This window comes from Mesocricetus auratus, unplaced genomic scaffold, assembly GCF_017639785.1.
Source record: "Mesocricetus auratus isolate SY011 unplaced genomic scaffold, BCM_Maur_2.0 Super-Scaffold_100038, whole genome shotgun sequence".
Classification (NCBI taxonomy): Eukaryota; Metazoa; Chordata; class Mammalia; order Rodentia; family Cricetidae; genus Mesocricetus; species Mesocricetus auratus.
In genome coordinates, this window is record NW_024429216.1 from 10,006,694 (window position 1) to 10,018,586 (window position 11,893).

Consider the following 11,893-nt stretch of genomic DNA (forward strand, 5'->3'; position numbering starts at 1 on the left):
ACATTTACACAATGGAATACTACTCTGCAGAAAAAAATTAGAATCTTGAAATTTGTAGGCAAATAGATGGAACTAGAAGAAGCCATCCTGAGTGACCAACCCAGTCACAAAAAGACAAACATGGTATGTCCTCACTCACATATGGATTTTAAACATAGAGCAAAGGATTAGCAGCCTACAACCCACACGGCCAGAGAAGCTAGGAAACAAGGAGAACCCTAAGAGAGACACACATAGTCCCCCGGAGAAGAGGAAAGGGACAAGATCTCCTGAGCTAATTGGGAGCATCGGGGGAAGGGAGAGGGAGTTAGGAGAAAGAGAAGGGGAGAAGAGGAGGGGAGAGGAGGACATGAGGGAGCAGAAATGTTGAGTTGGGGGAAGAATAGAGGAGATCAACAAAAGAGACACCATAATGGAGGGAGCCATTATAGGTTTAAAGAGAAATCTGGCACTAGGGAAACATCCAGAGAACTACAAGGTTGACCCCAACTAACAATCTAAGCAATAGTGGAGAGGTTACCTTAAATGCCCTTCCTCTATAAAGAGAATGATGATTACCTTGCATGCCATCCTAGAGCCTTCATTCAGTAACTGATGGAAGCAGAAGCAGACACCTACAGCCAAACACGGAGCTGAACTCCTGGAATCCATTGCAGAGAAGGTGGAGCGATGAGCAAAAGGGTCAAGACCAGGCTGGAGAAACCCACAGAAACAGCTGCCCTGAACAAGAGGGAGCTCATAGACCCCAGACTGATAACTGGGAAACTAGCATATGACTGATCCAACCGCCTGAATGTGGATGTCAGTTTGGAGGTCTGGTTAATCTGTGGAGCCTCTGGTAGTGGATCAATATTCATCCCACGAATGGACTTTGGGTGTCCACTCCACATGGAGGCATACTCTGTCAGTCTAGACACACAGGGGAGGGTCTAGGTCCTGTTCCAAACGATATGACAGACTTTGAAGATCCCCCATGGAGGGCCTCACCTTCCCTGGGGAGCTGAAAGGGGATGGGATAAGGGGTCGGTTGGGGACAGGGGAGGAGAGGAAGGAGAGGGAACTGGGATTGACATGAAAAACAAGCTTGTTTCTAATTTAATTTTTAAAAAGTCTTTAAAAAATAAAATAAATGGTCCCAGGGAATTAACAGCTGAAGCTGAGAGAGAATTAATTAGTGGAAGACAAATTACAGATTGTACATGCGTGGACCTGAAGCTTAAGTGCATTCTAGTCATATTGCCCTCTAAGCATCCTGTACAGGAGTTTAATGCAGAGGGAAGATGTGATCACAGAATGGATCTTTTTACCACATAAACTGAGTAAAAAAATAAAAATTTATGTGGAAAAGACATCGGAGTTGATTCTAAATGGAAATTTGAGACTTCATCAATTAGCGGGAATAAATCCATTGACAAATTAGGGGTAAAAAGTGAACCCTAGCAAAGCTCTTGCAGTAACCTTTTGTGAGAGCTTAACAACAAATATCCCCCAAAGCAAGAGAATTCAACTTATAAAGAGGACTAACTGGATCCTTCCTCGCATTGTAAGGAAAACACCAATAACTGGAGCCCCTGCAGGTAGTGGAATCTATAAAAAGACTGATGCAAATAAATCAGGAAAGGCAGGTTACAAACCAGAAAATTTAAGTAAAGTGGATCTAAGTCCTTACAATGCTGTCAATGAGTCAGAACTGTATGCTATTCTCGTGGTGATAAGGGCACATAAAGAACCTCATAATATAGTTACTGATTCACAAGATGCAGAAAGACTTGTTTTACATATTGAAACCACTGAATTTATACCAGATGATACAGAATTAACTTCATTTATTTAGTTACAAGACATAGTCAAGGACAGAAATCATCATATATAAAAACACACATCCGATCCCATAGGTCTGCCAGGACCTCTTGCTCAAGGTAATGATAAAATTGATCAACTATTGATAACAAATGTGCTGAAGGCATCAGAATTTCATTTTAAAAATGCCACGTCAATAGCAAAGGCTTGAAAAAAAATGAATTTTCCATCACTTGGCAACAAGCCAAGGACATTAAAAGGAAATGTCCTACTTGGTCTTTTTACAGACTCCACTACCTGCAGGAAGCAATGCAAAGGGTACTCAAAGGAATGAAATCTGGAAGATGGATGTGTTCCATTTTGTAGAATTTGGAAAATTAAAATGCCACACCATTGACACCTATCCAGGTTTTCAAAGGGCAACTGGTTTGGGTTTGGAAAAGCATGATTTGATAATTACACATTTGTTAGAAGTTACGACCATCATGGGTATACCTGCACAATAAAGACAGACAATGCTCCAGCCAATGAATCTAAGAAAGTTAAACAGTTTTTTGCGTAGTATAATCTAAAGCATGTTACAGGTGTACCACACAATCCTATAGGGGAAGAAGTTGTAGAAAGATCAAATAGAACTCTCAAAGGTGTGCTAAATAAACAGGAAGGGATTATAAAGAAGCCCAGAAATAGATTGCATAGTGCTTTACTGATTTTGAATTTTCTGAATGCAAATGAGAAAGGAATAACAGTTTCAGGGAGACTGGATAATAGAAAAAAAAACTACTAATTAAGTCAGCCGGTACACTTCAAAGATGTGTTGACCTCTGAGTGGAAACCAGGACATAACTTACATTGAGGAATAGTTTTTGCTTTTGTTTCCATGGGTGAAGGAAAGGCTATGGATATCATCAAAATTGATAGATTTGATTTGAACAAGACACCTCTTAATTAGAAGAGATGACAGCTCATCAAGCAGGATGGCCGTTTAATCTAAAGTAACCTATAAAACTAACAAATGCTTTTCATTTGATCAGATATAACTTGCCAAAGGAAAACCTCCCTAAAAAATTTAGAGTTGGGGAAGGGTTTTATTTTTGTCATTTCAGGAGAATAAAGGTATCCAGTTAAGGAAGCTGAAGACCACTGGACAACTGAGACATCTGAAGAAAGAATACAAAGTATCCAGAAAAACTGTCCTAAGAAAAGGAGTAAATTGGCCTATTGATATATCATATTTCCAACAGGATAAAATTTCATAAAACTTCCCAAATGTTTGTTTCTGTTTTCCTACATATATATAGTGCAAATGGTATTTTTGTAGTACCAATCCAAATAAAGATTAAAGTTGGCTTTGGAGTTGGGTTGTAGCCCTCTCTTCTCTAAACCCAAGCATGCTTGTTAAAGAAAAATCAAAAAAACTCTGTCTCATGTCAGAAGAACCACCTGATATGGAACAGAAAAAAAAATATTGAAGGACTATTGTATTGCCACTAATCTCTTAATCCTTTGGTTTTATATTGACTTTTAAGAGCTTTTCTTAAAGCATAAATATTGCATTTATATAAAATTTGTAAGGTTAATATATATGTATTTTAAAGTTTTTGTCATGATATTAATGGAGTACTAACTAATTCTAGAAAAAGATTTCATCTACCTTCCTGTACAAGACTTTGGGTTTGAATCTCTGCAAGTTTTCTCCAGTGAACCATGACTACACCTAACAGTGACCTTTGAAGTCTCCAAAAGGAGGATGGGACCCAACAACAATTTCACCAGAACTATGATAACACCATTAAGCTGAACAACACCAAGTAAATATCAGCTTTGGATCATAGACGCTGCTCAGAACAACTTTGAGGTGGCTGAGATCATCCAGTCTCACAGACGACTCTAGCCAGGACTTGAGACAAGCCCTGCACTTTCCCATTATGCAGAGGCTGGAAAAAATGATATGGCTTGACAGTTAACCCAAATTTTTCAGGATCCCCTGAAGATGCCGACATCCCCAGACAGCAGGAAGTAACCTTAAGAACACGACGCCCACACTCCCAAGAGGTGGACAGGTGGTTTTTGGTCTCTCATTGGGCTATGGATGTTTGTCATTGTTGATGGAGACTAGTTAAAAAGAATGTTGTCGGTTACAATCAGGAAGAAAGCTGAACAAAGGGGATCAGATTCAAGGGGGGACACATATATGACAGGACAAAAAGGGTAGATTATTGAATCAACTCTGAAAAAAGGGAGGATATAAATATGATAAGATTTAAAAAGGAAGATTATTGAATCTACTTCAAAGAAGCAACTACTAGTTTTAAATATTTTACATTGGATTGGACTTGTACATTGTATAGAAATTGTATATATTGACACAAATTTGAGATTAATTTTGTTAAAACATACTGTACATATATTCCTAATATTCTTCAAGGTAATTGTATCTATACTGCCCATTTAACAATTGTAGAGGAGCACACATCATGTCCCTCCAGAAGAGGGAGTGGCCCAAGCTGACGACCGATGCCATTACAAGATGGCGCTGGGAGGAAGTTACAGAGCGTTTCCTAGGAAAAACAATTGACTGCACCAACTCACACTGGATGCGGTCATCACACTAGCAGACCATGCCCAAGAGGGGATAGGACACTACATATATAATAGCAATACCTCTAAAATTACTGGGTAATACTTACCCTGTCCTGCAGTGTTTTACTTTAAGAGGGCTTTACTTTTAAACAATAAAGGAGATCTTGCTTGACTTGACTCCCTGATGTATCTGTTTGTCTCCAGGTTTCTGGAAGGCTATGGGATGCAGAGGACTCTACCCTCTCCGACCTTGACCCAGGGGCCCCTAGAGGCCCCAACAAACAATGTAATGCAAATTTCTACTTCTTGAAAGTTATTATTACCAACTAAGTAAGATAATAAGAAAATGTAGGTTAGTGATTAGTCAACTATTACAATAGAACTTGTAGGCATATTATGTTTTCAAGGTCAAACATATATTTTAGAAAGACATGTCATCATCAAACTCCTCAGAGATCTACAGAATATGGCATTCAATATGCTTTAATACCATAGGTTCTCTTTTTTAAATAATGAGGCAGCACCAATATACTTAAGAGAAGATGGTGGGCATCAAACTCCACACGGAGTTTTCTTTCTTTGTGGCAAAAGTAAGCCACTGGGCAAGAAAGTGCCCTTGCCTTCACTGCTGACAGTGTGCTGCCTAACTTGTACAAACAGGACACCAAAAAGAATGGCTGCAAATCTTGCCAAGACAAGGCAGGACAGTCCTTCAGAATATCCTGCTTCACAGAAATGTTTGTCAGATGTGCTAGGTCTATAGGCTGAAGGCAGATGCCCCAACATTGCAGAGCAACCTTGGGTGACTGTCCAGGCAGCCAGCTGTTTCTGTCGCCTCTCACATTTTTTGAAAGTTGCTTGCTCTCACTTCCTGCTTACTCAGATAATAATTATTTCCTTCTTGGGTCTCTGAGGAGTTGAAGCCTAAATACCATAGTTACAGTTTTCATTGTCTACCAGACTCAGAAAAGAAACTCACTAAAGAGGTATAAAGTGTAAGCCGGGCATTGGTGGTGCACACCTTTAATCCCAGTTCTCAGGAGGCAGAGGCAGGCGGATCTCTGTGAGTTCGGGCCAGCCTGGTCTACAGAGTGAGTTCTAGGACATCCTCCAAAACAGTACAGAGAAACCCTGTCTCGAAAAGCAAAAAAAAAAAAAGTATAAAGTGTAAAAGGTTGATATTGTAAATACTCACTACATTTGTTATTTATACTTTTTCTTATGTTATAGCCTTTTCTTTTTATATTAGACAAAAAGGGGGAATTGTGGTGATATATTGTTTGTAATTTAATAAAGCTTGCCTGAGGATTCAGAAAGCAAAGCCAGCCATAAATTATAGAGGTCAGGTAGTGGTGACACACACCTTTAATCCCAGAACTCAGGAAACAGGCAGATGGATCTCTCTGAGTTCAAGGCCACCCTGACCTACCCAAGAGTGAAGAACAACAGAGCTCATGCCTTTAGTCCCAGCACTAGGGAGGTGGAGGCATGAGAATATGTCTGGGCAAAGAAAGGAGGGGTGAGGGAAGAACTGTGGTTGGAATGTAAGTTGAAATTTTAAAAACTACAATTAATTTTTTTAAGTTGGAAATATCACAATGCAGTAGATTAGTCCCTGTTCACTATTACTGTGGATGGGATAAAATAGAAAAAATAAATGAAGTGGTTAAAAAATGTAGCTGGGGCCGGGCATTGGTGGCATGTTGGGGACTGCTAAGAACCTTGAACAAATTGGAGTCTGTCAGCCATTTCTTGGCCTTCTGCCTACGTGACTGCAGGCACACATGCCCTTGAAACAAAGGAAATAGCTAACCACGAAAGTTAAATTTACACAGGGCAGCCCACCTGCCTAGCCAGGGGGAAGTAACCCTTATAGAACAATTGCCTTTGTTAACAAAAGGTTAATGTGTTCCTTTGGATGTTTTTACCATAATGATAGGCGGAAGTAACCCTTATAGAACAATTGCCTTTGTTAACAAAAGATTAATGTGTTCCTTTGGATTTCCTGCACCTGGCTTACACTGATAAGCATTTGCAGAATGCAACTGATGGAAAATTACAGCTTCCTCTTTACCTTATTTGGTGTATATTTGAGACTTGATTGACATGCTTGTACCGCCCCCTGAGTTGCTCTACCTATAAAAGCTATTCACTCCCAAGAATAAACGCTCTTGATCAGCAAAAGTTGTCCTGAGCCTGTTTCTCTTAACCTCTTGAAGTTTGCTTTTTAGATCGGATCTGCTCGTGAAGACCCATCAAATTAGTAGCAACCCTCATCACTCCATCCCCGTGGGTCGGGGTTCCCCTCCGGGGGTCGCAGTGGTGCACGCCTTTAATCCCAGCACTCTGGAGGCAGAGGCAAATGGATCTCTGCGAGTTTCAGGCCAGCCTGGTCTACAGAGCGAGTTCCAGGACAGCCTCCAAAGCCATAGAGAAACCCTGTCTTCAAAAATCAAAAAACAAAAAAAAAGTAGCTGGAAACGATATAATGCCAGTCATACCTATTAGCACTCTGGTACTGGTGTCAGACCCTGTGTGGAACTGAGACAGGAGACGGGCATGGAGTGGAGGGCTGACGGAAGGAGGAAAGGGAGCAGAGGAGATAAACATGAAGAAGGGGCCGGGCGGGGCGAGGCGGGGCGAGGCGGGTAGAGAGCTTGCCTAGCGGCTTCCAAGCCCAGTGCCGCATAAATGGTGGCAGCGACCAGTCACCCAGGAAGAGAGGTCAGAGGGATCAGGAGTTCAAAGTCGTTTGCAGAAGGGTTCAAGGCCATCCTGGGCCGGAGGATTCTGCCTCAAAAGATAATGTACGACTGAAGTGCATTGCGAGATCTCAGGAAAACATTGCACTGAAGCTAATTATGTCATATATAATTAATGTTACTATTTAAAAGAAAAGTGAGGGCCAGGAAGACACCTCAGCAGGCAACGTCACCTGTCCACTAGCCTGAAATCCTGAGTTTTATTTCTGGGACAGTGGAAGGAGAAATATGACTACCCAAATTGCCCCCTGTCATGTGCACCTTGACATACGATTCTCAACACACGCACACAATACATACTGAAATGTAATAAAATAACTGAAAATTACGTGTAATCTGAATGGCCATCCTAACAGTGGTGACGAGGGTAAATATCCCTGATGACAATCTGTGCTGTCACCTGCTCGCTGGACATGGGAGACACGTTTGGAGGGACAGGGAAAAGGCCTTCCACCACAAAGCCATCCGAGATGCCACGTGACCCTGGAAATGGCAGGTGACCTCGGCAGCAACTGCCACTGACCCCGCTGACCGTTACCCAACACCCATTTACTGGACCCGCGTGGGTCGAAGAGGCGAGTAATTGCCATCTCGGGGAACCAATGAGATGCAGCTATTCTCCGGGCTTATCCAATGGGGTTTGCAAAGGGTCCTCATTCGCCAGTGGAACCTCGAATGCATTATCTGACCGAGGTTGCCGCTTTCAGGGAATCTGGGAGGAGACAGACACGAGATTGGAATCTATCAGGAGGGGCCTTCCAAGCCCGAGATCTGGTGAGGACATTTCTGGAGCCGCAAGGATTCTACAGATAAAAAGAGAAGCAGCAGTGAGGGACCAGACCCCTGAGACCCGAGGAGAGAGGGCGGTGAGGGCGAGCAGGGGGAAGGACTGAGCAGGGCCAGACAGTCTTGAGTCTGAAGCAGCAGGCTGGGCCTGGAATCCTGGGTCCGAGGGAGGGGGAGGCTCCATACATAGGCCTGAGTTAGATAAACAGGGGCTGAGTTCTTGGGGCTGAGGGAAACTGGACCCTGGATTCCCTCGTCTGAAGGAACGGGGATTTGGTCTTACGAAGCTGGGATTGATCTCCGGGTCTGGGTTCTCAAAGTCTCTGTTCTGAGGTTTTGTGTCTGGGAAGCATCCGGGGAGTCGACAGCCACCCACGACAGCAGGAGGAGGCCGGGGTTGCTGCTCCTTCATAAAGGGTGCTGGGTACTGTGCACTAAGGCCCGGAGAAGCCAAGTGGGCGACAGGAACTCTGGGTCCCCGGGTGGGAGGAGCAGAAACCAGATGCCACATTCTTCAGACAGACACACCAGGGCTCTCAGAATCGGAGGTCTGGGGGAGCTGGGTGCTTAGAGCTGAGACTCTGAGGCCTGGAGAAGGTTCTGCTTGGGATCCGAAGTCCTCAGGCAGAGGACTTGCGGGCCCTGTATCCTGCATCTAGACACTGAGGGAACAGAGTTGCTGGGTTCCTGCTGTAAGGGGATTGATCCGTGGCTGAGTCTGAGAATTGTAACCATAGAACATGGAACTTCCAAACAACTCAGGACAGACTGGCTTCACGTTCTCTTGTACCCTAGAGTTAGCACAGGCAAAGGCAATTCTGTCCGTCTGTCCATCTGTCCATCGGTCCGTCTGAAGGTCTCCTGTTCTCCATCAGTTCCAGGTCCTGGTCAGCCCTTCCCAGCCTCAGAGAAGCCATGGCAGCCTGCTGGGTCCACTGTTCACTGCTCCTCCTCCTGCTGGCCTTCACCCCCTACTCAGGTGAGTGTCAGGATAAAGCTTAAGGGGACCTTGTATGGGGAACCTTAATTCCCTGGCAGGCGACGGTGACCGGGGTGGAGGGAGACACACGCCAGGCACACAGAGCTTCAGTGAGAAGTTTGATTAGAAAGCGAGGGAGGGGAAGGAAAGAGGGAAAGAGACAGAGAGGACGGAACAGTCCTGTCTGCCCCCGGGGAACGAAGGAAAAGAGAGAGCGGGAAAGAGAGTGGGAAGACAGCTGGAACGGAGGAGCAGGAAAGAGCCTAAGAGGGCGGGGCCTGTCTTTTAAAGGGTCCTTTGCACCTGCGTGCAGACTAAGCAGTCACGGACCCTGGGCTGACCAGGGCACTGCCTGAGTGCATTCTGCCAGGTGACGGGGGGCGGGCCAGCATAATGCCTAAATCTAAGGGACTCAGCCAGGGCGCAGGGAGTATGACTTGGAATGTGATGGCTGCCTTTAGCCCAGAAGCTGGGGGACAGCGTGGGGGCTCCGTGACTCTCACAAACGCAGGTGATTTTGCTCTCCACAGGTACTCTGAAATGCCACAATGGGACCATAGTGAAATTTGGCAGTGGCCTCACTGACCAAGTTTTTGACTGGTCCACAGAGAACACCATAGAAGCTGAACCTAACGGGATATGTCAGGAGACTTTCCTGATTGTCGACGTAGGTGTGTGAGATGGGAGGGATGGCTGCACCCCTGCAGGGGCCAGCCCACCCCTGTCTGGATTCTGTGTCCTGCAGTCCCCACGCAGCCCCCCTCAAGCCTGGGCTTCTCTCTCTGTGTCTTGTTTCTGGGCCATGATGGGGGTCTATGAGGTAGCCTTGTGCTAATTGGGGGAAAGCCCTGGGCTTGGTCCCCAGTACCACATGGAGGGAGGGAGGGAGGGAGGGAGGGAGGGAGGGAGGGAGGGAGGGAGGGAGGGAGGGAGGGAGGGAGGGAGGGGAAGCTGAGCGCACTTTGGGACTCTGCTAAGCCACTGAGTCCTTTGCAGCTTTGCAGGGAAGAGGACAGGAGGGAGGAACAGCACAGGGAGAGCTGGGGGTGTGAAGGGCGGGGCGTGGAGAGGAATCCAGAGAGGAGAGGTGAGCCTGAGCACAGTGAGGCTGCAGCCTGGAGGAGGACACACTGTGTGCACACTGCGTGCAGCAGGATCTGCAAGGGGCGGGGCAGAGGCAGCCGGGCTTGAGCCCCAGGCTTTGGCTGACACAGGACATGCTGTGTCCCATGTTCACTGGGGATCGTGCTGTCCCTGAGACTGGGAACATCAAGGGACCCGAGGGCTGGGCTCCCAGGCCTGGCCATCCTCCCCATCCAGCCCTGGCTTCCATCGTGTTCCCCCTCAGGTCCAAAATCTCTCCTAGTGGGGAGCAAAGGCTCCGGCCTCCATAATGGGTGGCAGGAAAACCAAGTCAACAATTATGCCCAAAGACCTGGAATACTGGCTGCCATGTTTACCAATTTCTGTGAACAATCTGAGTGTAACAACGCTACCAGCGATGAAGTCCTAGTTACTCACCTTCGACTCCCACGTATGTGATCTGGGAACACAGAACTTCAGGGGGCTGCCTGTGGGTGCAGCTGGGGGTACACTGGTCAGCCTCTTCCTTCTCTCTCCTCAGCCTCCTTTGACACAAGCAGCATTAAGTGTTCTGTCTGCTTGACGGATGAGAGTTTCTGCCCCATGAATTTGGTCTTCTGTCCTAAGAACACTGCTTGCTATTCCAGTGACATCACGATTAAGGGAGGTGAGTGCTGCGGGCTGTACCTCCAGGATGAGGGAGGCCGAGGCCATGACTCCAGGGACTCAGCAGAAGGGACGGGGGCTGACTCCTGAGTCTGGGGGGAGGTGGGCAGAGTTCTGGACTGCTGCAGCAGAAAGAGTGTGACTGGAGTCTGGAACCCTGGGTCTGAGGGAGAAATTGCAAACTCTGCTCCTGGGTCCACAATAGGAGGGCTGGAGCCTGGGCTCCTGAAGATGAGGGTTTGGTTTGGTTTGGTTGGTTGGTTGCTTTTTGGGTTTGGTTTTGGTTTTGGTTTACTGAATTATCCCTTCCTTCCCCCCTTCCCTCTGACTGGATCTTCATCTTCTAGGTGGGGTGGATAAAATTTTTCGTGTTGAAGGATGCCTGGACGCGACTGCTCAAAACATATTTAAGGGAGAAGAAAAATTAGGGGTCTTCTCAGTATCTGAAAAACGGAGGCCACTGACTGCAGACTCATTCTCACTTCTCTTTGCCCCAGGCACCTCCCTGGCTTGGGTGTTAGGGCTGGGGCTCTTCTTAACCCTTTATCTGACAGGCTTCATCATCTCTGATGAAGCGATTTCCCTGTGATTCTTCATCCCCGAGGGCCCCACGCCCAGCTGTCCTCTGACGTCGTAAACTAGGACCTCACACTTGAACTGTCTGTCGGTGCTGTCGTGGCGCCCACATCCCTCGCCCCACACATTGCTGATGCTTGATAGTTACTATGAGAGCCGCCGAACTCACTGTGCACAGAGGGACCATCACATATTGGCCAATGTGGAATAATAAAATCATTGTTTTTTTCTTCAAATACTTGTTTCTCTATGCAGCTAGATGAACAACACTAGTGGGATTCAATGAGAGTCCCCGCTGCCAAGGCCTGGCTTCCGCCATGTGTGACAAAATGTTCCCTGCAAATTGGGACGCTTTGACCAAAGTACGGATATCATCCAAGTGCAACTTGGTGAACCAATGGGTGTGACATCGGGGTTACTTACAGTTCTATGTATGGGTCAGGAATCACAGGAGCAGAAATGACTCAAAGGCAGCTCATCTCCCGAGCCCACCCTGGCATGAGTGACAGCTCACAGAGCTGAGACCTGGAGCGCACTGCACAGCCTGCAGGCCGCTCAGTAGGGTGGAAGGTGTCTTTTCCAGGTGCCTCAGTTGGTCTGAACCTCTTGCAGGTGTCTCCTCTGGGTTCTGCTTCTTCCAGGCAGTTGGTCTGGTCTG

General features: G+C 46.3%; 1 protein-coding gene and 1 long non-coding RNA gene across 3 annotated transcripts in view; one reads left to right on the forward strand and one right to left on the reverse strand.

Annotated features, from left to right (window-relative positions):
* Window positions 1–7,963, reverse strand: part of LOC121135583 — a 26,650-nt gene extending 18,687 nt beyond the window's left edge. The window contains exon 1 of the long non-coding RNA XR_005872686.1: window positions 7,475–7,963. This is a non-coding gene — a long non-coding RNA (uncharacterized LOC121135583). The remainder of the gene's footprint in view (window positions 1–7,474) is intronic.
* LOC121135582 (CD177 antigen-like) lies at window positions 7,814–11,471 on the forward strand. 2 transcript variants are annotated; one of them, XM_040734656.1, is made up of 6 exons: window positions 7,814–7,919; window positions 8,807–8,910; window positions 9,441–9,581; window positions 10,259–10,444; window positions 10,535–10,660; window positions 11,007–11,471. In XM_040734656.1, the coding sequence occupies exons 2-6, from the start codon at window positions 8,847–8,849 to the stop codon at window positions 11,246–11,248; spliced, it is 759 nt and encodes a 252-aa protein (XP_040590590.1). In that variant the 5' UTR covers window positions 7,814–7,919; window positions 8,807–8,846; the 3' UTR covers window positions 11,249–11,471. The 2 variants fall into 2 exon arrangements, with proteins under 2 accessions (XP_040590590.1, XP_040590591.1); XM_040734657.1 differs by lacking the exon at window positions 7,814–7,919 and adding an exon at window positions 7,924–8,011.
* The last annotated feature ends 422 nt before the right edge of the window (window positions 11,472–11,893 follow it).